Source organism: Microtus oregoni, unplaced genomic scaffold (assembly GCF_018167655.1).
Source record: "Microtus oregoni isolate MIOR12 unplaced genomic scaffold, Mior012 000004F_ref0000308, whole genome shotgun sequence".
Classification (NCBI taxonomy): domain Eukaryota; kingdom Metazoa; phylum Chordata; class Mammalia; order Rodentia; family Cricetidae; genus Microtus; species Microtus oregoni.
The window spans coordinates 31,780,077-31,807,321 of NW_024543063.1; the positions used below are offsets into that span (position 1 = coordinate 31,780,077).

At 54.8% G+C, this 27,245-nt stretch overlaps 1 protein-coding gene across 2 annotated transcripts in view; it reads left to right on the top strand.

The window, feature by feature from the left end:
• Piezo1 (piezo type mechanosensitive ion channel component 1) overlaps positions 1-27,245 on the top strand; it is a 65,274-nt gene that overhangs the window by 35,488 nt on the left and 2,541 nt on the right. Inside the window, exons 3-44 of one of the 2 annotated variants that reach the window (XM_041650049.1) lie at positions 4,747-4,869; positions 5,738-5,780; positions 5,877-6,024; positions 8,283-8,448; positions 8,567-8,780; positions 8,872-9,043; positions 9,161-9,247; positions 9,324-9,411; positions 10,499-10,599; positions 10,869-11,126; positions 11,928-12,039; positions 12,126-12,304; positions 12,385-12,533; positions 12,638-12,820; positions 13,046-13,161; positions 13,569-13,729; positions 13,896-14,072; positions 14,437-14,562; positions 14,646-14,846; positions 15,273-15,477; positions 18,881-18,985; positions 19,474-19,627; positions 19,717-19,960; positions 20,039-20,135; positions 20,229-20,400; positions 20,897-20,986; positions 21,062-21,162; positions 21,650-21,721; positions 22,082-22,182; positions 22,724-22,817; positions 22,894-22,950; positions 23,037-23,209; positions 23,341-23,450; positions 23,664-23,870; positions 24,048-24,306; positions 24,372-24,560; positions 24,698-25,010; positions 25,377-25,506; positions 25,596-25,743; positions 25,862-26,076; positions 26,220-26,378; positions 26,464-26,611. In XM_041650049.1, the coding sequence (XP_041505983.1) occupies positions 4,747-4,869; positions 5,738-5,780; positions 5,877-6,024; positions 8,283-8,448; positions 8,567-8,780; positions 8,872-9,043; positions 9,161-9,247; positions 9,324-9,411; positions 10,499-10,599; positions 10,869-11,126; positions 11,928-12,039; positions 12,126-12,304; positions 12,385-12,533; positions 12,638-12,820; positions 13,046-13,161; positions 13,569-13,729; positions 13,896-14,072; positions 14,437-14,562; positions 14,646-14,846; positions 15,273-15,477; positions 18,881-18,985; positions 19,474-19,627; positions 19,717-19,960; positions 20,039-20,135; positions 20,229-20,400; positions 20,897-20,986; positions 21,062-21,162; positions 21,650-21,721; positions 22,082-22,182; positions 22,724-22,817; positions 22,894-22,950; positions 23,037-23,209; positions 23,341-23,450; positions 23,664-23,870; positions 24,048-24,306; positions 24,372-24,560; positions 24,698-25,010; positions 25,377-25,506; positions 25,596-25,743; positions 25,862-26,076; positions 26,220-26,378; positions 26,464-26,611 (6,347 nt within the window). The remainder of the gene's footprint in view (positions 1-4,746; positions 4,870-5,737; positions 5,781-5,876; positions 6,025-8,282; positions 8,449-8,566; positions 8,781-8,871; positions 9,044-9,160; positions 9,248-9,323; positions 9,412-10,498; positions 10,600-10,868; positions 11,127-11,927; positions 12,040-12,125; positions 12,305-12,384; positions 12,534-12,637; positions 12,821-13,045; positions 13,162-13,568; positions 13,730-13,895; positions 14,073-14,436; positions 14,563-14,645; positions 14,847-15,272; positions 15,478-18,880; positions 18,986-19,473; positions 19,628-19,716; positions 19,961-20,038; positions 20,136-20,228; positions 20,401-20,896; positions 20,987-21,061; positions 21,163-21,649; positions 21,722-22,081; positions 22,183-22,723; positions 22,818-22,893; positions 22,951-23,036; positions 23,210-23,340; positions 23,451-23,663; positions 23,871-24,047; positions 24,307-24,371; positions 24,561-24,697; positions 25,011-25,376; positions 25,507-25,595; positions 25,744-25,861; positions 26,077-26,219; positions 26,379-26,463; positions 26,612-27,245) is intronic. The other variant, XM_041650050.1, reaches the window with a different exon arrangement.

The window sequence follows — 27,245 nt, forward strand, 5'->3', positions numbered from 1 at the left end:
TAGGCACTGGGTGCTCCTGTACCGAGCCTCTGGTGAAGGTCTAGCTTCCGCTCTCTGCTCACCACAGAGCCCGCTCCTCTGTCCCTGGGTCCCTTTGTGGAAACCACTTATCTCAAGACTGTTTCATGTGAGCAGCTGGAAACACTCTTGATCAACCGTGGGAGGTACAGGCTCCCAGCCAGGCAGGAGGGATCATGCAAGAGACTTGGAAAGCAAGCTGGGAAGTCTTTCCCATGCGACCCTCCATCTGTCTGACTGTCTGTCTGTCCAGTCTCAGAGGCCCTTCGGGGACATGATGCTGCCTGGTTTTTCCGGGTGTGAGGGGAAAATGTGAGGCCCGATGGTGCAGAATGGAGCGCCCTGTGTGCGTTTATGATTTGTGCAGCTGCTGGCCTGGCACTGGCCCCTGGAAGGTCTGACACTGCTGGGCCCTGTTCCCCACGTAGGCGGCTGCCTGATTCTCAGGGTCTGGGCCCAAGCTGGGCTGCACTGAGAGATGTTGAATCAGCTTAAGGCTGGGTGTCCCCAGCGGGACGAGGCAGGACAGGACAGAGTTGGGGTGCATCAGAACCCGTGGTGTGTGGGATCTGTTCCCAGCCACCTGCATTAGAGCTAGGAAGCCTACTCCCTGCCCTAGTGGAATTTACCTCCAAGGCCGCCCTTGATTTCTGACCCCCCCAATTTCTTACTCTCCCCAAGGGTGACTGCTCCAGTCTTAGCTTCACCAGTCCTTTGGTGAGCTTACCCCCAACACACACACAGTTACTGGTCCTGTGTAGACTCCGTCTCCTGCTTTGGATGCACTGTCTCCCTGGTTCAGCCCTGGGAAGCTTCAGAGCCCTCTCACTCTGCCGAGCCCTGCCCTGCAGGTATCTCCGTGCTCCTGGCTGTCAGGTACTCTCTGTGCCCTCTCTGGTCTTAGCTGTTAGGTACTGTGCGAACTTCTTAGGCCTATGACAGAGAGAGGGATAGTGGGATGACAGCAGTTGATTGGTAGGTAATCAAATACTCTGGGATCCCAGGCCTGTGAACAGACTGTCTTGCCCTCCAGGACAGAAACCTGCGCCCTGACACTGGTGCTCAGGGGATGCTGGGTCACGGCTGGCTTCTTGGTCTCTGGGTTTATCCATGTTTTGCTCCAGAATAGATGGGAGAGGTCTTCCCAACTTCTCCCCCTTGCTGCGTGAGCTTCATCAGACTTTTGGCGTGATTCCCCACCCTATGCTCTCTTAATTCTATTTCAGATGTACCAGAGGCATTGCTTCCCTCTAGGACCCTAGGCAGCCCACCTTGGCCCAGCTCACATTAGAAGGGTAGGATTTACCAACAGCTCGTGAGATACTGTGGAGTGGCGCCCCTGCCTAGGGCTGGGAAGTGCTTGAGTCTACTCTGAGTGAGCTCTGGCTGGGGCTGCAGTCATTGAGGGCAGGGCATGAAGGCTCCAGAAGGTAGGAAAGAGGCAAGAGGATGGGAAAACAGAGAGGAGAACGAGAGGCACCACTGAGCCTACACTGACTGATCAGTGGATCTAGGAGTTCCAGCAGGGTCAAGGCCATGGCTCAGGCGCCACGTCTGCCACCCTCCTCACTGCCCCAACTCACTTACTTTTTTCTAGAGAGCACCCACAATAGTCCATCTTTGTTTGTTTGTTTTAGTTTTTTTGAGGCAGGGTTTCTTTGTAGCTTTGGAGCCTGTCCTGGAAATCACGCTGTAGACCAGGCTGAACTCAGAGCACCTGTCTCTGCCTTCTGAGTGTTGGGATTAAAGGCGTGCGCCACCACCGCCTGATAGTCCATCTTTTTGTTTGTTTGTTTGTTTGTTTTTTCAAGACAGGGTTTCTCTGTAGCTTTGGTGCCTATCCCGGAACTAGCTCTTGTAGACCAGGCTGGCCTCGAACTCCCAGAGATCCGCCTGCCTCTGCCTCCCGAGTGCTGGGATTAAAGGCGTGCGCCACCACCGCCCGGCTTAGTCCATCTCTTTTTACTGGTGGATATTTGTTGTTGTGCCTGAATGGTACAGGGGTACCACCTGCCCTCGTGTGAGATAACAGTCCCTTCCTTGAAAATGGGCTCCTTCCATCAAGCCAAGGGGTCAGAGCCCAGACTGTGGTAGGAAAGAAAGGTAGCCAGGAACAAGGTAGCTGTCATCCAGGGCCTTGGGTGAGCTTGGCTAAGTCCAGTGCACTCTCTTCCCCAGGACAGGGCAGTGGCTGGGAGCACTCAGACTGGTAGAGGAGACCCTGCCTGGAAAGGAGCCAGATGCCCTGGGTGTGATAGGAAACCCAGGGCTCTAAAGAATCTGGGCCCCTGGAGGCAGCTGGGTCTGTGCAGGACTGAGTGTGGATCTGGGTGCCGACAGGGAGTTGGAGGAGCGGCTAAGCCTGGGAACTCATCGCTGTCTTGGAGCCTCCACTGGGTTTACTGCTGCCTCATGGGCTGTGGCCAGGAGCAAGCAAGGACTGATTCTTGGGTGCAAGTGGAGATTCTCAAGGCTCAGCAGGAAGCCCCCAACAGCTGGTTGCTGGTTGTGATGGAGAGGTCTTTCCAGAGCTGTCCATCCAGCCGTCTCCAGCAGTCAGGGGTATTCTAGCAGTCAGGGTTTATTCTGTGGAGCAGGCCACACTGAGCCACCTCTTTCTCTCCTGGTGGCCTCTGCTGTGCTAGGGCCCATGTGCAGTTAGACCACAACATCCTCACTCCACTTCCAGCCCCTACTGTGACCACCGCCTCTGTAAGGTCTGGCCCAGGAGGACTCTCCCGGAGACCCGCTGCCCTCTAACTTCCACAGGGCCTTCTCGCAGGCTGTTCCACTACTGAGATCCCCTACCACCCTCCTCCATATGCCTTCTTCCCTCATATGACACCTCAGTGGGAGTCACTTCTGACCCCCACGCAAATCTATCCTGACATGCCTTCTCTGTGGCAGCACGGGGGTACCCCTGCGGTGGTGGTCCTCATGTAGTAACAGTTTCCAAGGACTGGGCCGTGTAGGCTAGATCTTCCACAGGGCGTGCTGTGCTATGTATAGCTGACTGGGACAGCTCCTACATCTGTTCATGGCGCCTGCCCTTCCTAGCTCTCAGGACCTACCATTACCTTCCTCAGGACTCCCCTTTCTGGTTCTTCTGGCAGGGACCAGCCACACCTTTGCCTCTCAGTGCTACTGGAGCCCTACGTGGGCCTGATCCTCCTAGCCCTGCGGTTAGGGTTGGTCTTTGTGCTGGTCTTGTCCTGTGGTCAGGCTTGTCTCTCCTTTGTCCTCTGATACCCTCCCAGAGGTTGGGCACTGAAGAGTACTGGGCTCCAGCTAGAGCATCACCCTGCTCTCTGATACCCAAGGGCCTACTCAGGAAGTCAGTAGGAGAGGGGCACCTGGCCATACACACAATGTGGCTGAGTCCCAGAACCTTCTGGGTGGGACCTACAGGGAGAAAGAAAGGAGAGTCACCCATGAGGCTAGTCCAGCAGGGACCGAGGTAACTGTGCCCAAGAAACCGCGTGGGACAGACACACTGACAGTGGTGGCCATGGGAGAGAGAGGACAGGTGTGAGGCTGCTGGGTTGCCTTTATAGGAGAAACCCATGGCTCTGGGGCTTTCCATGATGATGGCCTCTGTAGCCTTGTGACCCGGTTTGACGGGGCTGCTGCCGTGGGTTGACTGCCAGCAGGCGAAGAGCTTGAAGCTGGCTCCAGTCTCTGTCATGGTGTGAGTTGCCCACCCACTCTCAGAGGACAGAGGAAAGGACCGGGGAGGGCCCTGTGTCCTCCCTGACCAGCTATGACCACCTAGCTTAGTCCGTAGCCAAGGGCCTCCCTGTTGGCTGGCTGATTGGGGTGGCTGGAGACAGCGCGGAAGTGCAGAACACCCCTAGCCAAGCACAATATATCCCTATGTGTCAGGGTCCTGTGGTCTGATGGTTGAATTCTAGCCTGTTTCTTTCCCATGAAGTAATCAGTACAAGAAGATCTTTGAGGGCTGGTGCTCAGTGGGGCCTGAGGCTGGTGCTTGCAGCTGGGGCCTGCGTCCTGTTTGTCATGGATTTGTATGCCTATGGGAACTTCTGCTGTGCAGCACCCCAGATGGAGGCAGCTGGTCACCCATTCCTCTGGGACATTTGGCCCCCACTGCCCAGGCCCCTTCTTTGGGATACCACCTTCCTCATGCCCTCATTTCCAGCCTCTACACAGGGGAAGGTGGGCATGGCTGTGGTAGATAGTGGTAGATAATGGCTTTCTATTTCTCTGCCTTTTTTGCTGCCTTTTGTTTCCAAGACCTATCTCTGACATCCCTATGATAGCTAAACAAGAAAATTAAATTATGTCTCTCCTGTTCAGTGTTGGTCTTTTGAGGGGCAGGGTGTCTCTGCATGCAACAGGATGGTAGGGAGCAAAAGCAATGTAGCAGCTGGCCAGAGTTGCTCCCTAGAGACCCCTAAACAGTTTCTGCCAATCCCTTCCCCATTCTGGGATGACGTCCTCATCTATAAGCCAGGGTTACAACAGTGTCCACCAGCTAGGTACCAGGGGGGTTCAGAGTGGCCGCAGGAGGGAACAAGTACCCTCTGTGGGCTACTCTCATCGCTGGAGGCTTCCACTGCCTCCTGGAGGTGCCGTGAGACTTGATTCCTTGCAGCTGGTCCCTTGCCTAGCCCCTGTGTCCATGCTGGCTGTGTCTTAGGCGTATGGACAAGGAAACTAGCCTAGGTAGTATCCACACTATTCCCTGCTCTGCCTGTTCTGCCACAGGTCACACAGGCCGCCTACTTCGTGCACTACTCTGCCTCAGCCTTCTCTTCCTGGTGGCCCACGTTGCCCTCCAGATATGCCTATACACCATGCCTCACCTGAGACAGCTTCTGGATCAAAACTGTAAGTGACTGAGGAGCAGAGCAGGGGAGGGACACTTGGGGACAGCAGTTCTGGGGTAGAGCAGAGGCGGTGCCAACTGGGAGCCTCAGGCCTCCAGCCTCACTAGGCCACCCTGCCTCACTCAGCTTCACCTAATATGGGCTGCCCCAGGTGCCCGGCCACAATTTATGTCTGACCCAGATGGCCTAGCCTGCATATTGCTGGCAGTGATGTGGTCAGTGTGGCCAGGCCAGTCAGTGCCTGAGTGGCATCAGGCGGGAACAGCCTCAGGCTTTCTGGTGTCCCCACCTGTCAACACCTTCCTGTGCTTACTTGTAGCTGAGTCATGTGGCTGTGTAACACTAGGACTCCTCAGTGTCCCTGTCCAGCCTTAGTGTCCCCGCCCTATACCTATGGTCAGTGTCTCCACTTCTGGTCAGGCAGGGCTGATACCTGCACCCCAGCTTATCAGCCACTCTCAGCCCCACCTGACTGAGATTCCCTGTCTTGCCACTCATAGCCAAAGGACCAACCAAGCAGTATGAGTGTCTGGCCGGCCTCAGCTTCCCTGTCTGTAATGGTGGCGCGGTGGCACACACTTTTAACGTTAGCACATGGGAGACCGAGGCAGGAGGATCACTGTGAGTTTGAGGCCAGCCTGGTTTACATAGCAAATTCCGGACAGCCAGGATTACATTAGAGACACCCTCTCTCAAAAACAAACAAACAAACAAAAAAGGTGACGTTTTCAGCATTCCTGAATCACTGACACTCTCTTCTGTGTGAGATCCGTAGCAGCCATGCCTGCAGGGCCCCCAGGATTCACTAGAACAACCACTGGGCATCCTGCCTGGCCTGGAGCCTCCTTCCTCAAGTCTTTTCTCTGCAGGCAGCCTGTGGGAGAAGGTGTCTCGACACATAGGGGTTACAAGGTAAGATCCCCATTCCCTGTGAGCCTCTCTTTGGGTTTCAGAAGGATGGTTTGGGCATGTCCCTGTCCCCTGATCCCACTCTGTTCTCCTTCACAGGCTGGACCTGAAGGACCTGAAGGACATCTTTAACACCACTAGGTTGGTGGCACCTGACCTGGGAGTCCTCGTGGTGTCCTCTCTTTGCCTGGGCCTCTGTAGACGCCTCACAAGGAAAGCACGGCAGAGCCAGCGCGCCCAGGAGCTGGTAAGGGATGGAGGCAGCTAAGATGGTGGTGAGGGCGTGAATGCTGGCGTCCTACCCACTCTGACGGTTTTGATTTTAACAAACTTAGACATTTAAAGTTAAGTTTGGAGAATTAGCATGAAGTGTGTGAAAAGGGATCTAGGGGAGGAAAACATGTTGTGCCACATTTTCCTGCTTCCAGTCATGTGGAGGCCTGCTCTGCAGAACCCCAGAGTGGGTCTGTGCTCTGGGAACTGTCGCTTGTGGGCATCAGCCAAGCTGAAACATGCCGGCTGGGTAAGAACCTGAGAGGCTGTGGTTGCCTCCCTGCAGGACTTAAGGCTCTAATCAGCTTATTTTTAGGGAGGGACGGGGTCCCGCCACTGTTCCCAGGGGCCACAGCTGGACATTTCAGCACCCTTGAGCCCTGCTCAAGGGCTGCAGTCCAGCTTCCCCACACCACGCCAGCCTTAGCCTACCTCCTCCCCCAGCTGAGATAGGATTTATGGCCACCCAGGTGCCTTGGTGCAGGCACACCCTACTCTTAGACACCAAGTCCCAGCATCCGTTTATCAACACCTGCCCCTTGCTGGGCTCTAGAGGATACCAGAGAGCAGAAGGGACTCCAGAAGTCTCTAGAGGTCGGGGGCTGGGTGGAGCTGTGAGGATCAGGTGGTTTGGGGGCTTCTGTCACGTGGTCAGCAGTTATCCTTGTCTTCTTCGGCCTGGAATTGCTCATTTGTCACCGTGCTTCTCAAGAGGTTCCCAGGGCCTCCAGGCCAGCCAGGGCTATACAGTGAGACCCTGTCTCAAAAATAAAATCCAGCCGGGCTGTGGTGGCATGTGCCTTTAATCGCAGCTCATGAGGCAGATGTAGGCGGATCTCTGTGAGTTCAAGGCCAGTCTGGTCTGCAGAGTGAGTTTCAGGACAGCCAGAGCTATAGAGAAACCCTGTCTCGAAAAATAAAAACAGACAAACAAAAAAGAGGCTCCCAGGGCTAGGCCAGCATATCTCCTCTCCTCTGGACTAGCAGAATATAGCTCTACCTTCCCTCTCAGCTCCTCCTCCCTAAGATCCTCATTGGCCTTACTTTTAGCTTCTGTGGGCTTGTTAGAAGGGGTCGTTCAGGGATCAGCTACTCTGTCTCCTGGCCTGACCTCCCACCCTCATGCTTCTAGTCTACGATAAACGGTACATCCCTGGGACCTCGAAAGCTGGCTCCTCTTTCATGCCCAGGCTCCACAGTTTTCTTTGCAAGATGGGAGGCAGACTCAGAGAGGTTAAGTAATTTTCCCAAGGCTATACAGAATCGAGACTACTGGAGCATGGGAGGTGCCCATGGCATCTATCCCCAGAGCCAATACCCAGTAACCCCTCAACTGTTCCCACAGGCACAGCTGGGGACATGGGCTGCCAGCAGCTGGCTTGGGCTAGGGCTGCTGACAACAGTTTGTGTTCTTTTCCACCATACCCTGGCTTTTCCTGAGGCCTGGGATGCAGCTCTTTTCTGGGAAACCCTTCTGTCAGTGCCAGGGAAAACAGGTCCTGTCAGGTCTCAGTCTCCTGCCCCAGGCAAGGACTGTCTCGTTTCTTCTCAGGTAGCTGGTCACTTCTGTCATTCTGGAGGGTCAGAGAGGGCAGCAGCAGTCTAGGACATGGCGGTACCTTCTCTGGTGTGTGGGAAGACTAGAAAATGCCTAGTTGGAGAGTTGGAGGTCCTGATGTTCCTGTGTCCCCAGCCCCCACCTCCCTAGAGGCCCCATAAGATACAAACGTAGCCCTGTTCTCCCTGACCTGTGGGATTGGGGCAGTCGCCTATCACCTCTGGATCAAGGATTATGGGTCTGAAGGTGGTATAAAAACGCAGTGTAGGGTACGTGGTATGCATGTGCACGTCCTCTTTCCCTCCTTCCTGAAACTCTCTCTCCAGGAGTCGAGCAAAACCAACACAGGGTCTTCAGGAACAGACTTGGGGTCTGGGAGGCAATCCTGCCTTCCTGGGCATCATGACCAAGATGGGACCAAAAGAGGTGCTTGAAGTGTCCCGGAACAGCTGGGCCATTCTGTGCCTGGCCTGCCAGGATTGTGCATGGGGCTCATGACACTTGTGGCGGAGCTCTAGTGAGAAGGGAGAAAGGCTTGAGCAAAGGGTTATCAGGCTGTGGGCAGCATCAGAGGGGCAGCTGTGGGACAGGCCTTATCTCTCCCCTCAGCTAGGCAGATGAGGCTGAAGCAGCCCCGGGGTGATGATGCTGATGTCACTTCCCCGTGCCTTTAGCAGGATGGTGACGACATGGATGCTGCCCCGGCAGTGGGGCCACAGGGAGGCCCTGCCCTGGCAACCAAACGCAGGCTGTGGCTGACCTCCCGTTTCCGGGTCACAGCCCACTGGCTGCTGATGGCTTCTGGAAGGATGCTGACCATTGTGCTACTAGCACTGGCAGGTACTTTGGGGCAGGGAATACGGATCTTGACACTGACTGGCATGGGGAGATGACTCAGAGCTCCCTGATGGGCCAGGCCAGGTGTGACCCAAAGTGCCTGTCCCTCCTCCCCCCGTAGGTATAGCCCACCCTTCAGCTTTCTCCAGTGTCTACCTTCTGGTCTTCCTGGGCATCTGCACGTGGTGGGCTTGCCACTTTCCTCTCAGCTCCTTGGGCTTCAACACACTGTGTGTCATGGTGAGCGCCTTCGGCGCCGGCCATCTCATCTGCCTCTACGGCTATCAGACGCCTTTTGTCCAGGATGTGCTACCGCCTGGCAGCATCTGGGCCAGGTAAGGCTTCCTTCCGCGTGGGCCTTCTCACCCAGCCAAGGTCGTGCTGCCCTCGAAGCTGGCAGTCTGCGACGTGCCCTCTCTCCGATAGGGTGTTCGGTCTCAAGAACTTTATAAACCCCCCTAACTGCTCCAGCCCCAATGTGCTGGTACTCAACACTAACCATTCCTGGCCCATCTACGTGAGTCCTGGTATCCTGCTGCTGCTCTACTACACAGCCACCTCTCTCCTGAAGCTCCGCAAGAGCCGCCCCTCAGACCTGGTGAGTCCCTGCCATCACCTCCGCTGCCTTCTGGGACACTGGTGAGACAGATGTCCTGAGGCAGGTCTCCTGGGGCCCTCCCAGCCTGGACTGCACTCAGGGTTCTGGTCTCTACAGAGGAAGGAGGCCCCTAGAGAGGATGAGGAACATGAGCTGGAACTGGATCAGCTGGAGCCAGAGCCCCAGGCTAGGGATGCCACCCAGGTAAGCATGGTCTTGGAAATCCGAAAGTCACTGGGAGCTGCCTGCAGACGCTAGCTCACCCACGTGTCCTCTGCAGTGTGCGACACCAACGTCCACAGGACCTGACATCGACAACTGTACCGTGCACGTCCTGACCAGCCAGAGCCCTGTCCGCCAGCGTCCCAGTGAGTTATAGGCCTGGTGGTTATGGGGTTGCCTTCCTGTGAACACTTTATTTAACAGGGGCCCATTGGCTCTGATCTCCCTGTGGGCAAGTCTGAGGCTGCCCCCTGGTGGCTGTAGGTCTTATGCACACACCTTGCCTTATGCCCCAACCTTCCAGGGCCAGTCCCTATGTCTAAATAGCTGATCCCCAAGACCCTTTGGGTGGCTCTCTAAGCCTCCCATTCCCATAGCACACGGTCCCAGGAGCCTCTGTCGTCCTGGCAGTGCTGGCCTTGAAGTTTCACTGGTTTGCATTTCTCTGGGGGCCGTTAGGTCTTTTTCTGGGTCCTTATTTGTTTTGAACTTAAAAAAAAATCTTTAATTACATTAGTTCGTTGTGTGTAGGGTGTCAAGCTATTGTATGTATAGGGAAGTCAGAGAAGTTCGGTCTCTCCTCGTACTATGGGTCTTGAACTCAGGTCCTCAGGCTTGGTGACAGGCCTTAACCTGCTGGGCCATCTTGCAGACCTCTGCTTTGAACTCTGGTGTTGAAATTATTTTCTGATACCGGAGATTGGCTGTGGGACCTGTGTGCCAGGCTTTATGCTGTACACTGAGCTCTATTTCCTGACCTTCACTTTTGCAACTTGTCTGGTGTTTTTTTTTGTTTTGTTTTGCTTTTCGAGACCGGGTTTCTCTGTAGCTTTGGAGCCTGTCCTGGAACTAGCTCTTGTAGACCAGGCTGGCCCTGAACTTACAGAGATCTGCCTGCCTCTGCTTCCCAAGTGCTAGGATTAAAAGCATGCACCACCACCGTCCAGCCCACTTTTGCAATTTGTCTGGTGCATGTGAGTCACAGATCTGAAAGGGCTGCCTCCTGCATCAGAGTGAGGCCGGTAGGGTCTGGCCAGGGTCACATGGCCAGAAGGGTCAGATTCTTCTGTTTTTGGCCAGCATCTACTATAGCTGCCTGATGAGCCTGACCTCATCCCACCTGTACGCCCTGCTCATGCAGGTGGCCTTCTCCATGCTTTAGGGCCACAGTGAATATGGGGAAGGGACTCCAAAGGGTTCCTATGTGGTAGCTAATCTCAGTCCCACCCCCAGCACGCCCCAGGATGGCTGAGCGGAGAGAGATGTCACCACTACATGGCCTGGGCCACCTCATCATGGACCAGAGCTATGTGTGTGCCCTGATTGCCATGATGGTAAGGAGCCGACCTTGGGGCCACGGCAGTTTCCTTAGAGAAGGCAGGGAGGTGGGATGTCATTCATTTCAGAGACCGAGACCCACAATTTAGTCACCAGAAACAGTCCTGGAATTGCCCATGAAGTTACCCACATCCCACATATAATGTGTGCCGTGCATATATACACAATGTTCTGCATGGGCACCTCATGGGGGCCTTACTGCTGGGGATTGAAGAGCCAGCCAGGTGTCCCATGCAGCCCCTGCTCACTGGCCCTGGCCGTCCAGGTGTGGAGCATCACGTACCACAGCTGGCTGACCTTCGTGCTGCTGCTCTGGGCCTGCCTCATCTGGACCGTGCGGAGCCGCCACCAGCTGGCCATGCTGTGCTCGCCCTGCATCCTGCTCTATGGGCTGACACTCTGCTGCCTACGCTATGTGTGGGCCATGGAACTTCCCGAGCTGCCCACTACTCTGGGCCCTGTCAGCCTGCACCAGCTGGGGTTGGAGCACACACGCTACCCCTGCTTGGACCTTGGTGCCATGGTGAGTGTCATCTGCCACATCTGGGTAGTGGTGGGATTTCTGCCTGGGAACCCAGAAGGAAAATAAGTGTTAATTTGTCACGTGATCAGTTGAGTGGACACTGTAGGAGAGTATGTCTAATTCATCATTGAGTTCCTCTAGGCCCGCCCTAGAATATAGAAGTTGTGCTGGGCGATGGTGGTGCACACCTTTAATCCCAGCACTCGGGAGGCAAAGGCAGGTGGATCTCAGTGAGTCTAAGGCCAGCTGTTCCAGGACAGCCAGAGCTACACAGAGAAACTGTGTCTTGAAAACAAAACAAAAAAAAAACACATATATATGGTGTATGTGTTCAAAGCATGTTTGCTGAGTGAGTGGCATTGTGCTGTTGCAGGTGCTATCTCCATGTCCTTGATGCTGGGGGTGACCTTGGGTGTCCATGGCTTGTGTCTAGTCAGTTTGGCTCTTGAGTCACCCAGGGGTTCCTGCATGAGGCAGGTGTATAACAGTGTCTTGATGCCTGCCCATGGTGTGTGGGCTGATGGGTTGCAATACAGCTCATAAGACTGTGCGCCTGTGTGTACACTAGTGTGAGTGTCTGTGTGCATCTTTAATAACGGGAGTGTAAACATGTGAGTTTGGCCAATGTGTGTAAGGCTGTGAACCTGTGTCTGTGAGGCTTTTATGTGCATCTGTGGATCTGTGGCCCTCTAAGCCTACACATATGAGTAAGGTTGCATTTGTGGTCACGGGAGAGGCCGAGGGCTTTCCATGACCCCACGTCATAGACTGGGCCCTCGGTGATACCCCTGCTCCCCGCAGCTGCTCTACCTGCTCACATTCTGGCTCCTGCTGCGCCAGTTTGTGAAGGAGAAGCTGCTAAAGAAGGCAAAGGTGCCTGCTGCACTGCTGGAGGTCACGGTGGCGGACACAGGTAAGTAGCATGTGGGGCTGGAACAGCCACCACCCCCGTCCTCCCTCTGCCGAGGCCATCACTCTGCCTTCTGTCCTGTTCCGCAGAGCCCACACAGACTCAGACACTGCTGCGGAGCCTGGGAGAGCTGGTCACAGGCATCTATGCCAAGTACTGGATCTATGTGTGCGCCGGCATGTTCATCGTGGTCAGCTTTGCTGGCCGCCTGGTGGTCTACAAAATCGTCTACATGTTCCTCTTCCTGTTGTGCCTCACCTTGTTCCAGGTGCCCACAGCGATAGGCAGGGAGGGCTAGTGAGCGGGCTCTGTTCCTCGCTTGCCCCGCTCACCGGTCACCACTTGCAGGTCTACTACAGCCTGTGGAGGAAGCTGCTCCGGGTCTTCTGGTGGCTGGTGGTGGCCTATACCATGCTGGTGCTCATTGCAGTGTACACCTTCCAGTTCCAAGACTTCCCCACCTACTGGCGCAACCTCACGGGCTTTACGGATGAGCAGTGAGTCGGGGGCTGCAGCGGCACCTTCCCTCGTCCCTACCCCATGCCTTGGCGCTGTTCCTGCAACAGGACAGAGTGGGGTACTGACGGCTTTCTTCTGCCAGGTTGGGAGACCTGGGCCTGGAGCAGTTCAGCGTGTCGGAGCTCTTCTCCAGCATCCTCATCCCTGGCTTCTTCCTGCTGGCCTGCATCCTGCAGCTGCACTACTTCCACCGGCCCTTTATGCAGCTCACTGACCTAGAGCACGTGCCCCCACCAGGCACCCGCCGCCCTCGATGGGCTCACAGGTTCACTGCCTTCCAGGGCCGTGGGGGCGCAGTGTTTTCTTAGTCTGTGTCACTGCGTGAGATGGCCATTCTCAGCCTGGACAGGAGCTGTGATGTTGCTCTGGTCCCTGTACACTCGGGCTAGAGTCCACAGATGACAGTGGGGAGGCTGTGCCGGGAGGGGGGCTTCCCCAGGGAAAGAAGAAACAGGAACACAGGTAGGAAGTGGCTCTTGGTCTCTCCCAGGCAGGACGCAGTGAGCGAGGCCCCTCTGCTACAGCAGCAGGAGGATGAGGAGGAGGTCTTCAGGGATGATGGGCTGGGCATGGATGGGCCCCACCAAGCCACGCAGGTCCCTGAAGGTGAGTCTGGAAAGGGTGGGCAGAACACAGCCCCACCAGGCACACAGGGTGCCAAGCTCTGCCACCTCCTGGATATGGATTTGAGGAAGGCACACATAAGCCCCAGGAGTCCCTACCCTCCTTTCTGGCCCTGCCCCTTTCTCCTTCAGCCCAAGTTCCTCCTCACTTCTATCCCTTCTATACTGAGCTCCACCACCCCATGCCATCCCTGCTAAGCCTCATCCTCCCCACCAAGCCCTACCCATTACTGAGCCTCTCCTTACTGAACCCCACTCTCTCCACCAGCACTGAGCCCCTCCCCTTGTACAATCCGCCCTCTTCCCAAAGCCCACTGAGTTTCTATCTCCTTTCTAAGCCCCACCCCATCACCAAGCCCTACCCCTCCTCACTGAGCCCCACTTCCACAGGTGCAGCCAGCAAGTGGGGCCTGGTGGCTGACCGGCTGCTGGACCTAGCCGCAAGCTTCTCCGATGTCCTCACTCGCATCCAGGTGTTTGTGCGGCGCCTGCTGGAACTGCACATCTTCAAGCTGGTTGCCTTCTACACTGTGTGGGTGGCCCTGAAAGAAGTGAGTGTAGCATCCCGGGCTCAGTTTCCTTGTCTGAAGCAGGACCGGTCACTCCTGGCCTGGCTTTGCTGGCTGCCCTAGAGCCAGGCCCGACGGGTCGTGGCAGTCGTCCTGGAGTCCAGTCCAGGTGCTGCCTGGTTTGCCCACTGCCGCCTGTTCCCCGCAGGTGTCTGTGATGAACCTGCTGCTGGTGGTGCTGTGGGCCTTTGCTCTGCCGTACCCACGCTTCCGGCCCATGGCCTCCTGCCTCTCCACCGTGTGGACCTGTATCATCATCGTGTGCAAGATGCTCTATCAGCTCAAGATTGTCAACCCACACGAGTACTCCAGCAACTGCACAGAGGTGTGGGCAGGGGGCTTCCCCAGGGCCCAGGGGCTTCCCTGGGATGAGTTGTCCCGGCTGGAGTGATTTCTCATGGAATGTGGAGACACTGGGCCAGTGACCCCTGTAACCAGAGTAGAGAGGCCCTCGGGACAGCTGTACCTAGATATTCACCTGGTTCTGCCTTTTCTATTTGCGCTTCTGTTTACATCCATGGCCTTGGCCTGTCCCCTTCCCCATCAAGGTGGCCCCAAGACTGACAGCCCAATAAACCTATTCTGGACCCATCCTGGAGCTTCAGCCGTGGGATAGGTTTATGATAGCACCACAGTCCCTACTCCATCCTGACCTGGGACCTAGGGCTTATGCTCACCCCTCTCTGCAGCCTTTTTCCAACAGTACCAACCTGCAGCCCATGGAGATCAACCAGTCTTTGCTGTACCGTGGCCCTATCGACCCTGCCAATTGGTTTGGGGTGCGGAAGGGCTTCCCCAACCTGGGATATATCCAGGTGAGTGAAGATTGGCAGCCAGGGCAGATGGTCCCCTGATAGTCCCTGATGGTCCCCACTGACTCCTGGCCCCACCTACACAGAATCACCTACAGATCCTTCTGCTGCTGGTGTTTGAGGCTGTGGTATACCGGCGCCAAGAGCACTACCGCCGGCAGCACCAGCGGGCCCCTCTGCCTGCCCAGGCCGTGTGTGCAGATGGCACCCGCCAGAGATTGGACCAGGACTTACTTAGCTGCTTAAAATATTTCATCAACTTCTTCTTCTACAAATTCGGGCTGGAGGTGAGGCCGGGTATCCACACACCACTCCTTTTGGCAGGATCAATGACAGGAGGCTCTGTTGAGCATCTGTAATGATGTCTAAGTGCTCGAAGCACAGCCTACTCTGAGGCTAGCTGAGAGGCTGGCCCATGGTGCTCAGGAAGGCCAGGGAGGTGCCCTGGCAGGAGCCGGCCAAGGCTGGCCAGTGTCTGAAGCTGAATCTTCCCCAGCCATGGAGCCCCTCATCCATGAGCCTTGGCCTGCTCCTTCCAGTATGGTGGAGATATGTCTAGCCTCTGCTGCCTACCTAGGATAGTGGTTTAGGTGACTGGCCCTCCAGTAAAGACGAGCCACTCAGTGACCTCAAGGCAGGGGTCCTCTGAGTCTGTGGACCCAGAGCAGATTAAAGAGTCCTTCCTATCATGTCCATCCCTGTATTCCCTCCAGATCTGCTTCCTGATGGCTGTGAATGTGATCGGACAACGCATGAACTTCATGGTGATCTTACATGGCTGCTGGCTGGTAGCCATCCTTACGCGCCGGCGCCGAGAAGCCATCGCCCGCCTCTGGCCCAATTACTGTCTATTCCTTACATTGTTCCTGCTGTATCAATACCTGCTGTGCCTCGGCATGCCACCTGCACTGTGCATCGGTAAGCCACGTGGTTGAAGGGGGGGCGTGGGCTGCTTCCTGTCCACCCTCTTCCTGGCCACACCTAGATTCCTGTCAAGGGCACCAATTATATTCTCTGTGACCTGTACATTCTCTCTGGGCCTCATGAGCCATAGTTGTGACATGGCTTGAGGTTGGCTTTCTGAGGGCAGGGCAACCTAAGCCTGCAGGGCTGTGGCCTCTCGTGACAGCCTATTGCAACAGTGCCATTGTCAGGTGTGTAGTCTGTATTAAAATGGCACCATTTCTTTTTTCTTTATTGATTTTTACTGAGCTCTACATTTTTCTCTGTTCCCCTCCCTGCCTCTCCCCTCCCCTTAAACCCTCCCCTAAGGTCCCCATGCTCCCAATTTACTCAGGAGATCTTGACTTTTTCTACTTTCCATGTAGATTAGATCTATGATGTCTCTCTTAGTGTCCTCATTGTTGTCTAAGTTCTCTGGGACTGTGATTTGTAGGCTACCAGTTCTTTCTTGTAGTTGTGTTCAGTTTGGCCTTTGGCTTCCTTTTGGGCCACCAACCAGCTCCCAAGTCATGACACAGAGACTTCTTATTAGCTATGAATGCTTGGCCTCATAGTATGCTTGTCCCACCAGCTCTTGTAACTTAAGTTAACCTGTTTCCCTTTATCTGTGTTTTGCCCCGGGACTTTTTACTTTTCTTTCCTTCTGTGCGTCCTTCTTTCCTCCTCCTGTGACTCTGGCTGGGTGGCCGGCTGGTCCCTGGTGTCTCCCCCTTTCTCCTTTATTCTCTTAACCCTAGATTCTTCTTCCTACTTATTCTCTCTGCCTGCCAGCCCCACCTAGCCGTCTACTGACTAGCTATTGGCCATTCAGCTTTTTATTAGACCAGTGGGGTACCTTAGGCAGGCAAGGTAAAACAAATATATCACATCTTTACCTCATTAAATAAATGCAGTGTAAACAAATGTATCACATCTTTGCCTAGTTAAACAAATGTATCACATCTTTACATAGTTAAAGTAATATTCCACAACACTGTATTCTCCGGCTCTTTCATCCAGCTTTTCCCATCCCTATGACATTTCTGGAAAGCCAGGCTGGTAGCTTTGCCACATGCCCCAAGGGGTGGATGTGCTTAGCCAGGCATGGGTAACTTTATTGGCATGGGCTTCGTGATGGTTCCATGGAGGTGGTGTGACCCATGACTATAACCAAGCTTGCCCATTTGACCTGTTCATATCTGGGTGCTACAGACACGATTACCACAGGGTGACTCTGCCCACTGCTCCAGAGATGGTCTTTCTGTCCTACTGTGTCTTCAGTCTTCCACTAGCTTCTTTGCAGGGGAGAGCTTGCATTTTTCAATCGCCTGTTTAAAGTTTCTTTTAGCATCCTCAGGGTAGAGGTGGAGCCTATGACTTAACACGCGTTGGGCAAGTGCTCAGACACTGAGCTACACCCCAGTCCCTCATCTTTGTTTTCAACAGAGTGGAAAGCGCTTCAGGTCCCCAGACTGTCCTCCTGCCCCAGGTTGTGGGAACCCAGTAGGCATCCTTCTCTGCAGCAGGGGTGATTCCTGGGGATTTCTTTGTCCCCTCTGTCCTGGAGGAATAGACAATCTCCCCTCCCTGTGAGATTGCCTGGGATGTCTCCCATAGCTTGGTTATGTACCTGGAACAGTTCCAGACATTTCAGACAAGCTCTGAGAGTGTCCGTGGGGATACCATGTCTTCTTGCTGGTGGTCTTAATCTTCTTGACTCAGCTACAGTGGCATCTGCCAGGTTTTCCCATGGACGTTTGTTTTTTTTTTTTTTTGTTTTGTTTTTGTTGTTGTTTTTTTTTTTTTTTTTTTTTTTTTTTGGTTTTTCGAGACAGGGTTTCTCTGTGGCTTTGGATCCTGTCCTGGAACTAGCTCTGTAGACCAGGCTGTCCCATGGACATTTGTATTTTTTCCTCATAGTGAATTACTATCACAGGGAGATGCTTTAAGATTATGCAAATCTCATTTCCCATTCATCATCTTCTAAAAGAGAGCTATTGCCCCTTCTGTTTGTTTATTCAAATGTATGTTCCTGTGCTAAGATAACTTTTTTTTGTTTTGCTTTGTTTTTTTTTCCATTTCTCTACTCTGGAACCATTGCTGTGCGCTTTGTCTCTCAAACCTTCTAGCTTTGGCTATAGGTATTCCCAGCCCTCTCATGGCCTGGTCTTCCCAGGGACATTGGCATTTCCTACTCCTGAGATTCCTGTTTCATCTTGTGCCCCTGGCCACAGAGCCCCGGTGCTATTCAGACAGAGCTTTAGGACAGACCTATCATGACTATAACCCCAGAACGCCACTATCTATGGTCCACATGGCTAGTGGTACCTCTTTCTCTTGAAGCGTGGTTTTCTGTGACTCTAACTGGTTCCTTTCTTCCCAGCACCTTCTGAGGTCTTCACTCAATGATCTTCAGTTTGTCCCTGTCTTCCTCCAATACCTAGAACACTCTCTTGACATAGTATGAGTTGTACTGTGTCATTCCATCCTTCAGATTTGATGAGTCCACACGGTCCTGGTTGGTTCATTTGTTTATTTATTTTGGCTCTTTGAGACAATGTCTCTGTGTAGCCCTGGTGGTCCTGGAACTCACTCTGTAGACCAGACTGGCCTTGAACTCAGAGATCTGCCTGCCTCTGCCTCACAAGTGCTGGAATTAAAGGTGTGCGCCCCTACTGCCCAGCTTGGGCCCTGGTTCTTGACGAGAATGCCAACCACCCTACATGCCCTTCATGCATCCCTTCGAAGTCAGCCCTTCCCTTCCTCGGGCAGTCCAAGAATGTCACATGGTAGAAATGGTATAGTATGCTCTGTTGCAATTGGCTTCTCTCTTAGTGGGCGCAATCAAAATTCCTCAGGTGTTTGCTTTCTGTTAGCAGGTGATGACAGGGCCTCTCAGGTGTTCATATTCACTTAGGCAGAATTCTTCCAGGTGTTGTTGCCTCAGCAGCAGTATCCAAGGTGCGCCATAGTCGTTGAAGGATTTCTGAATTATTTCCAGCTTTGGGTCATTATTTTACATGTTTCATGCTATTAAATTATTTGAACATAATTCATTCCAAACACTGGCATCTCCTTGGGAGGTACCTGCCTTGTCTCAGGTGAGGCTCACCATGGTCCTGCCCTCTGACCGTTAGTGACCTCTGCCACCTCCAACTCACTCCCCCCCAGACCTAGTGTATTATCTGTTTAGAAATTCACATCCTGTTAGACTCTGTATCCGTGGGTCAGTGTTCTGAAGACTGAGTGGTGTTGAGAACAACTAGTTAACTAGTTAACCACACCGGAATGTGTGACACAGTCATGGCCTCTGAGACCCCTGGTAGCAAAGGGGGGTGAGGACAGCTTGTGCCTTTTCTGATGTGTCCCCCACCCACAGACTACCCATGGCGCTGGAGCCAAGCTATCCCCATGAATTCTGCTCTCATCAAGTGGCTGTACCTGCCTGACTTCTTCAGAGCCCCCAACTCCACCAATCTTATCAGTAAGTGCAACCCCACCACTCCCTCCAGGATACCTGCCCACCCCACAGGAAAGTGTAAAGACTCCATAGGCAGGGTGCTTGTTGGATACACAGGGACCTGTGTCTGGAACCCTCAAGGGGACAAGTTGTCTAGGTGCTGACAGTCGCGTGGTGCTTCCTTCCGTAGGAGAGCCATGCCACCCCACAGCCTTATCCAGATGGGGCTCATACAAATAAAACATGTCAAATGAGTGTATGGATGAACACAGTGTGGTCATACGTGTGCACACTGATGGCCCCACAGATTGCAGGGAAATGTACAGCAGCCCACGCTCCCTGACGCATGTGCACGTCTACAACACACACAGAGACCGGCGTGTCCCGTTTCCAGCTCTTATGTCTAGACGCTTTCTCAGCTGTGAAATGGGAGCGGCCCCTCAGCCCCTCAGCCCCTGGCAGCCCATCCTTTCTCACCTGCAAGCAGCATTAGCAGCTCTCCTGTCCTGCAGGTGACTTCCTCCTGCTGCTCTGCGCCTCTCAGCAGTGGCAGGTATTCTCGGCTGAGCGTACTGAGGAGTGGCAGCGCATGGCTGGCATCAACACTGACCACCTGGAGCCCCTGCGAGGGGAGCCCAACCCTGTACCCAACTTCATCCATTGCAGGTAGGTCCCATTCTGCCCAGTCTGAAGCCCCTGCTAAGACGGGATAGCTGGCCTGACCCAGCAACCTCAGTGATATTCCCACTTGCCAGGTCCTATCTGGATATGCTGAAGGTAGCCGTCTTCCGCTACCTGTTCTGGCTGGTGCTTGTGGTGGTGTTTATCACAGGGGCCACCCGCATCAGCATCTTTGGGCTGGGGTACCTTCTGGCCTGCTTCTACCTGCTGCTCTTCGGTACTGCCCTGCTACAGAAGGACACACGGGCCCAGCTCGTGCTGTGGGACTGCCTCATCCTCTATAACGTCACGGTCATCATCTCCAAGAATATGCTCTCGGTGAGTAGACTGCACACCCAACCCTGCCCCAGGCCTCCCCAGGAGCCCTGGATTAACCTGCCCCTCTCCTGGCCCCAGCTCCTGTCCTGTGTCTTCGTGGAGCAGATGCAGAGCAACTTCTGCTGGGTCATCCAGCTCTTCAGCCTCGTGTGCACAGTGAAAGGCTACTACAATCGTGAGTGGGCAAGAAATGTGGCTGAGGGGCAAGCACAAGCCTCTCCACTGCTTCTGGTGCTAACCCCTAGCCTTGCTGGCCTCCGCTTCACAGCCAAAGAGATGATGAGCAGAGACCGGGACTGCCTGCTGCCTGTGGAGGAAGCCGGTATCATCTGGGACAGCGTCTGTTTCTTCTTCCTGCTACTGCAACGGCGCATCTTTCTCAGCTACTACTTCCTGCACGTCAGTGCTGACCTGAAGGCCACCGCCCTGCAGGCCTCCAGGTCTGCCTTGCTTCTTTGCCCTGGGGTGGGGTAGCGCCCCCATCCTCAGCACAGGTTTCCCCTCGGACAACATCTCTCAATCCTAGCATCTTGGTATCATCAGAGCTGCCCTTACTGCCCATGGCTGAGAAGACAATGTGGCCCTGCAGTGGTTTAGACCAGAATATGACCCAAATTGTCCTGAGTGTCTCCCACTGGAGGGCTGTGACATGGTCTCTGCCCCTGGAGCTGAACTTAGGGCCAGCAGCTTCATTTACCTACCTCAGAGCTGCCACCCAATGTCCCTTCCTGTGATGGTGTACTGCCCCAGGAAAACAGGTGGCAAAAGATATTTCTTCTCACATGGCTGCAGGTGTCTCCCAGTACATGCCTCAGTAAGAGTAGGAGGACCAGCCGGGCTCCCTAGGGGCAGGGGCTTGAGTTTGGCCAGTCCCGGAGGTAGAGAGAAAACCTGTGCATCTAGAGGGAAGTGCTGAGGTCTGGCTCTTCCCTGCAGGGGTTTTGCCCTCTACAATGCAGCCAACATTAAGAGCATCAACTTCCACCGCCAGACTGAGGAGAAGTCGCTGGCCCAGCTGAAAAGACAGTAGGTGTCATGTGGGCTAGGGACCCTTTGATCCTTCTGGCCAGCCTGGCACTCAGAGCTCCTTCCTGCTCACAGGATGAAGCGCATCCGTGCCAAACAGGAGAAGTACAGGCAGAGCCAGGCAAGCCGTGGTCAACTCCAGTCCACAGACTCCCAAGATCCCAGCCAGAGGCCGGGTAAGCATGTGCTGTGGAGACCACGCCCTACCTGGGAGGCTGGTATCTTAGAGGCTATTGGCTGAAGGAGCTCCCACAGCAAGCATGGACAAAACCCGGCTCAGAGGAACCCCCCCCACACACACACACACACTGCATCCAGGCATGTTCATGCTGCTGGAGCCTCTCTGCACTTGTGCAAGTGCTGTGCCGTAGGGCCCCACACCCTTGTCCTGTCCTGTGCTACGTGTAAGTGGTATGCTTCAGGACCCAGTCCTGTGCCATGTGTTCCTGTCTGTCCCAGCAGGCCATATGGCCACCTGGGACTGTCACCTGCACTTGTGTCCCCTCTCCATCCCTTTAGGGCTCTGAGACGTGGCACTACATGGAACCTTGTCATTGCAGGAGTTCTGTGTCTGTTTCTGCCTTTGCCATGTGCCCTTGTGCCCAAGATAGGCTGCCCTTCCAGCCTCCTTTGCTTGTTCACGCTTGCCTTGCCCCTCCACAGGGCCTGACAGCCCAGGGGGCTCCTCCCCGCCACGGAGACAGTGGTGGCGCCCCTGGCTGGACCACGCCACAGGTATCCGGCCTTCACCCCTCTGCACTTGTGCTATTGACCCCCGATGCCTACTAGCTTTTCCTTGTCCTGTCTGGTCACGTCAGACTCTCTGACCTGTGTTCTGTGCATGGACCACCTTCCCTATCCTGCTGAACCCTGGATGGGATGGTTCTAGTGGGAAGGGGGGCACTCAAGCAAGGCCATGTGGGTGGAAGATGCTGAGCGGGGAGCATCATCCTTAATAACGGGTCTGCTACCACCCAAGTCAAAACTTAAGATAGGAACTCTAGGATTTTCTGGGTCTGGCTGGGGAGGAATTGGCTCTGCCATGGAGTCCAGCTCTCATGTACACATACCCTTTCCTGTCCCTGCTGACTACAGTCATCCACTCTGGGGACTACTTCCTGTTTGAGTCGGATAGCGAGGAGGAAGAGGAGGCCCTACCTGAGGACCCCAGGCCTGCAACTCAGAATGCCTTCCAGGTGAGTTGGAGCCATGCCTTCCTGCTCTGTCTATGGAGTTCCTGAATGGGGCAGTGTGGAAGGACAGATATCCAAGGCCTTGGAGTCCAGCTCCTATATATCACAGAAGTCCGCCTAGCCCATCAGACCTGTCCAGGTAGCTGGGGAAACAGGCTGTAGATATGAGAGTCATAGGTAGCCCCTCTACTACCTTTCATGAAAGTCCTGGCTCTGACACCCTCCTCCTGGGCTCTATGAGTGCCACCTGATCTGAGAGAAAGGCTACATGTGTTTGGATACTGGTGTCTAGGAGAGGCCCTGGTTCTGAGGGATAGGTCATGCTGGGCAGCTGCATGTCTGCCTTCCGATTATCACAGTCTCTCGAGTCCATTTCCAGAGAGGCTTGAGGAGGATAAGACCCACAGCTGGATAGAGAGCAGGAGTTAAGGATCCGATATGGCCGTCCCTCCATCCTCTTCCTTGGGAGGGGACCGTGATGCTAGGCTGAATGGATCTCTCAGCTCGAGATGCCAGAGTTCTAACTAGGAAATCTGGCTGGCAGATGGCATACCAGGCATGGGTAACCAATGCCCAGACGGTGCTGAGGCAGCGTCGGGAACAGGCACGGCAGGAGCAGGCAGGACAGCTGACTTCTGGTGAGTTGTGCTTGGGGGACTCCAGTGGGGGAGCTGCAGGGCAGGGCTACCTGGTGCTGATTATCCCTATGCCCAGGAGGTGATTTGAGCCCGGAGGTGGAGCCAGCAGAGGCCCCAGAGGACGAGATGGCAGGTGTGTGGCCTTGCTGGGAAGAGGGCAGGGGGCTGAAGGCTCTTGCAACCAGCCAACCCTCCAGCCCCATCCTGCTCTCTTTGTAGGCCGCAGTCACATGATGCAGCGTGTGCTGAGCACCATGCAGTTCTTGTGGGTGCTGGGCCAGGCCACAGTAGATGGGCTAACACGCTGGCTGTGCACGTTCACAAAGCACCACCGCACCATGAGTGACGTGCTGCGTGCAGAGCGCTATCTGCTCACCCAGGAACTTCTGCGGGTAAGGGCCCCTTGCGCCAAGCCCCTCCTATACCTCATCAAGGCCACACCCATAGCTACTCCCTGTTAAGTGCCTGTGAGCAAAGCTGGGCCCATCCCAGTGGCCTGAGAGCTTTTCCATGCTCTCCACAGAGTGGAGAGGTCCGCCGAGGGGTGCTAGACCAACTTTATGTGAGTGAAGCCGAGACCACACTGTCAGCAGGTCCCGTGGAGACGCGTGATGGACCCAGCACAGCCTCAAGGTTGGTGCAGGGCCTGAGGGACTTGGGATGAGCCAAGGTTCCTGTTTCTGATTGTCCTCTGGCCCAAAGCAGGGACTGAACCCTGAGCTGCTGACAGGTCATCAGGATATAGCACTGTTCAGTCTCAGCTACTCCTTGTATTTCTCCAGGCACCATTTCTCTCCTTCCCCAGAGCCCAAGAATTGGCCCTCTCTGTGCCCTTTCCTTCCACAGTGGGCTGGGAGCTGAAGAGCCTTTGAGTAGCATGACAGATGACACCAGCAGCCCCCTGAGCACAGGCTACAACACCCGCAGTGGCAGTGAGGAGATTATCACCGATGCTGGGGACCTCCAGGCTGAGACCTCTCTGCATGGCTCCCAGGAGCTTCTAGCCAATGCTCGCTCACGAATGCGCACAGCCAGTGAGCTGCTCCTGGACAGGTGGGGCAGGTTTTTGAGGGAGTTCTTCTGAGCAGGAAGCCCAGCGGGAGGAGCAAGGTGAAGGAGGCAGGAACTGGCTAGGCCTCGGGTCAGACTGTTGCCATGACTGCAGGCTGGGCTCTGCATCCAAGGGGTTCTTCTGGCTCTTGTCCCCACACTCCTGTGGTCTTGTGGCAGGCGCCTACACATCCCCGAGCTGGAGGAGGCTGAGCAGTTTGAAGCACAGCAGGGCCGGACGCTGCGGCTGCTGAGAGCCTTGTACCAGTGTGTGGCGGCACACTCAGAGCTGCTTTGCTACTTCATCATCATCCTCAACCACATGGTGACAGCCTCAGCTGCCTCCCTGGTGCTGCCTGTGCTCATCTTCCTGTGGGCCATGCTGACCATCCCGAGACCCAGCAAGCGCTTCTGGATGACAGCCATTGTCTTCACTGAGGTGGGTGACTGCTTGTAGGATTGGGTCTGGGCCACTTGGCCCATGCTAAGTGCTCTGTCCTGCAGGTCATGGTGGTCACCAAGTACCTGTTCCAGTTTGGCTTCTTCCCCTGGAATAGCTACGTGGTGCTGCGGCGCTATGAGAACAAGCCCTACTTCCCTCCACGCATCCTGGGTCTTGAGAAAACTGACAGCTATATCAAGTATGACCTGGTGCAGCTCATGGCCCTTTTCTTCCACCGCTCCCAGCTACTGGTGAGCCCACAGGCCAGTGCAGGGGTGGCAGGGGCTCCTTGGAAACACCAGGAATTCTTGAGCCCAGTGGTGAGGCTGAATACTTGAGTGACCCAGCGTGGGTCGGCCTCCTGATTGCTCGTCCATATTCTCCATAGTGCTATGGCCTCTGGGACCATGAGGAGGATAGTTTCTCTAAGGACCAATGCAGGAATGGTGAGAAGGACCAGGAGGCTGAGGAAGAGTCAGAAGCTAAGCTGGAATCACAGCCTGACGCAGGCACTGAGCATCCGGAGGAGCTGGTGTTGGCTGGTACCCCCAGGGACCACATCCAAGGGAAAGGGAGCATCAGATCCAAGGATGGGATCCAAGAGCCCTTAGAGGACCTCAAGCCCCAACAGATGAGGCACATCAGCATACGCTTCAGGAGGAAGAAAAAGACCCCAGGACCCAAAGGAACAGTAGCTATAGGTGAGAGCCCAGACTAGACCCCTGCTAGATTCCTGGGAGGGGAGGAAACACAGATGACCCTTCAGTTGGAGATGGTCAGCCCAGCACAGGGACAACCCATTAGGAAGGACACAACTGCCCAGTACTCTCCCTGTATCTGTCCTTGGAGTTGTCCCTATACCCAGGTCAAGGTGTCTATAGGCCTGGGCTGCAGTTTCAAGCCTACCCCCAAAAAGAACACAGCAGAAGTTGCTCCCTCACTGGTGACTGTGGGGGAGATTCCTGTGCTATCTGTAAAGTGGGTGACGTCAGCTTGTTGGCATGGACACAGTCCCTGGTGGGTTCAGGTGGGTTCACTGGCATTCCCCTGGACATACACACTCACAGAGGCTGAGGAGGAGGAAGAGGGGAAAGAAGCTGCAGGGAGAAAGAGCCCACGGCATACTCAAGGGAGAGTGAAGGTCCAGGAAAGAATGAAGGCAGCTGGGCGCTGGCTGAAGAGCTTCTGCCTGGCACTGTGAGTGACCTGGCTAGGGTTGGTGGGCATTGGGGCAGGAAGGTGGTCCCTAGCTGGATACCGATCCCTCGGAGGCTGTCCATCCACAGAGTTCAAAGCATCTACCAACCCCTGCGGCGCTTCTTCCGTGACATTCTGCACACCAAGTACCGAGCGGCCACTGACGTCTATGTGCTCATGTTCCTGGCCGACATTGTCGACTTCATCATCATTATCTTTGGTTTCTGGGCTTTTGGGGTAAGTGGGCATGGGACCCCAGAGTGGAAAGCCGGCTTCTAGGCCTTTGGAGCACATGGGCTCAGAACTCTGGGGTGCAGCACAGCTCTATCTCCCCAATCTGTGCCCTCTTCTGCAGAAGCACTCTGCTGCCACGGACATCGCGTCCTCGCTGTCAGATGACCAGGTGCCGGAGGCCTTCCTGTTCATGCTGCTGGTCCAGTTCAGCACCATGGTCATTGACCGTGCCCTCTACCTGCGCAAGACTGTGCTGGGCAAGCTGGCCTTTCAAGTGGTCCTAGTGGTGGCCATTCACCTCTGGATGTTCTTCATCTTACCAGCTGTCACCGAGAGGTAGGTAATGTGAGGCACTGCCCCCAGGAGCCTCAGTCTACTCTGAGGCTCTGTATGTTCTGGGTGTGGCCCAGCTTGGGTTGGCCTCCAGAACTGTTTCTGTCGGATTCACCTTCCCTGACATCCTGTCCTGTTCCATTCAGAATGTTCAACCAGAATGCGGTGGCCCAGCTGTGGTACTTTGTGAAGTGCATTTACTTTGCCCTGTCTGCCTACCAGATCCGCTGCGGCTACCCCACCCGTATCCTAGGCAACTTCCTTACTAAGAAGTACAATCATGTAAACCTCTTCCTTTTCCAGGGGTGAGTGTGGTCTGCCTAGGGATCATGAAGAGCAGGTGGAAGCCATGGTAGGTTGTCCCTGCTGACGGAACCTTGGCCTTGGCAGGTTCCGACTAGTGCCGTTCCTGGTGGAGCTGCGGGCAGTCATGGACTGGGTGTGGACTGACACTACACTGTCCCTGTCCAACTGGATGTGTGTGGAAGATATCTACGCCAATATCTTCATCGTCAAGTGCAGCCGAGAGACAGAGAAGGTGCCGGGGCAGAGGATGGATGGGGATCTCTTGGGGGTTTACAACATGCACAGCAGTCCAGAGAAAGAGGTTCCCTAGAGCTCATGGAGAGCTGCAGTGGGTCTAGCGGTCAGTGGGGGACAGTGGACTGGGCCCTTGGGTTTGAGTGGTGGAACAGGCAGTTATCAGCAGTGTGTTACCAAGGCTGTGTTTCGTGGATTAGTATATTCACCAAGTGCACGTCCTCACCACTGTAGCCGGCTTGAGGAGAGCCCCGCCCCACAAAGAAACCTTGTCCCCTTTCTTAGTTGCTCCCCATCTCCCCTCTCCACCCCTGGTGGTCTGTAGTCTCCTTCCTGTCCGTGGGTTTGCCTGTTGGCTTTCTCCCCTCAGCAGCGTTCTTGAGGTTCTTCCTTGTAGTGGCTCAGGATCCACTCCTTAGACCCATGTAATAGACTCCAGAGTGCAGAAACCCCAGTGTGTCTACCTTTCCACGGTGGACAGCTGCTGTTTTCACTGTGCGTCAACCTACATATGGCACTTATGAGGTCACTGTTCAGTCATTTGGAACTGTTTCTCAAGTGGCGACATCTCTCTCACCAGCAAACTGAAGTTCCAGAGTTTGACAGTTCATGTGCTGCTGGCCGATTATCCT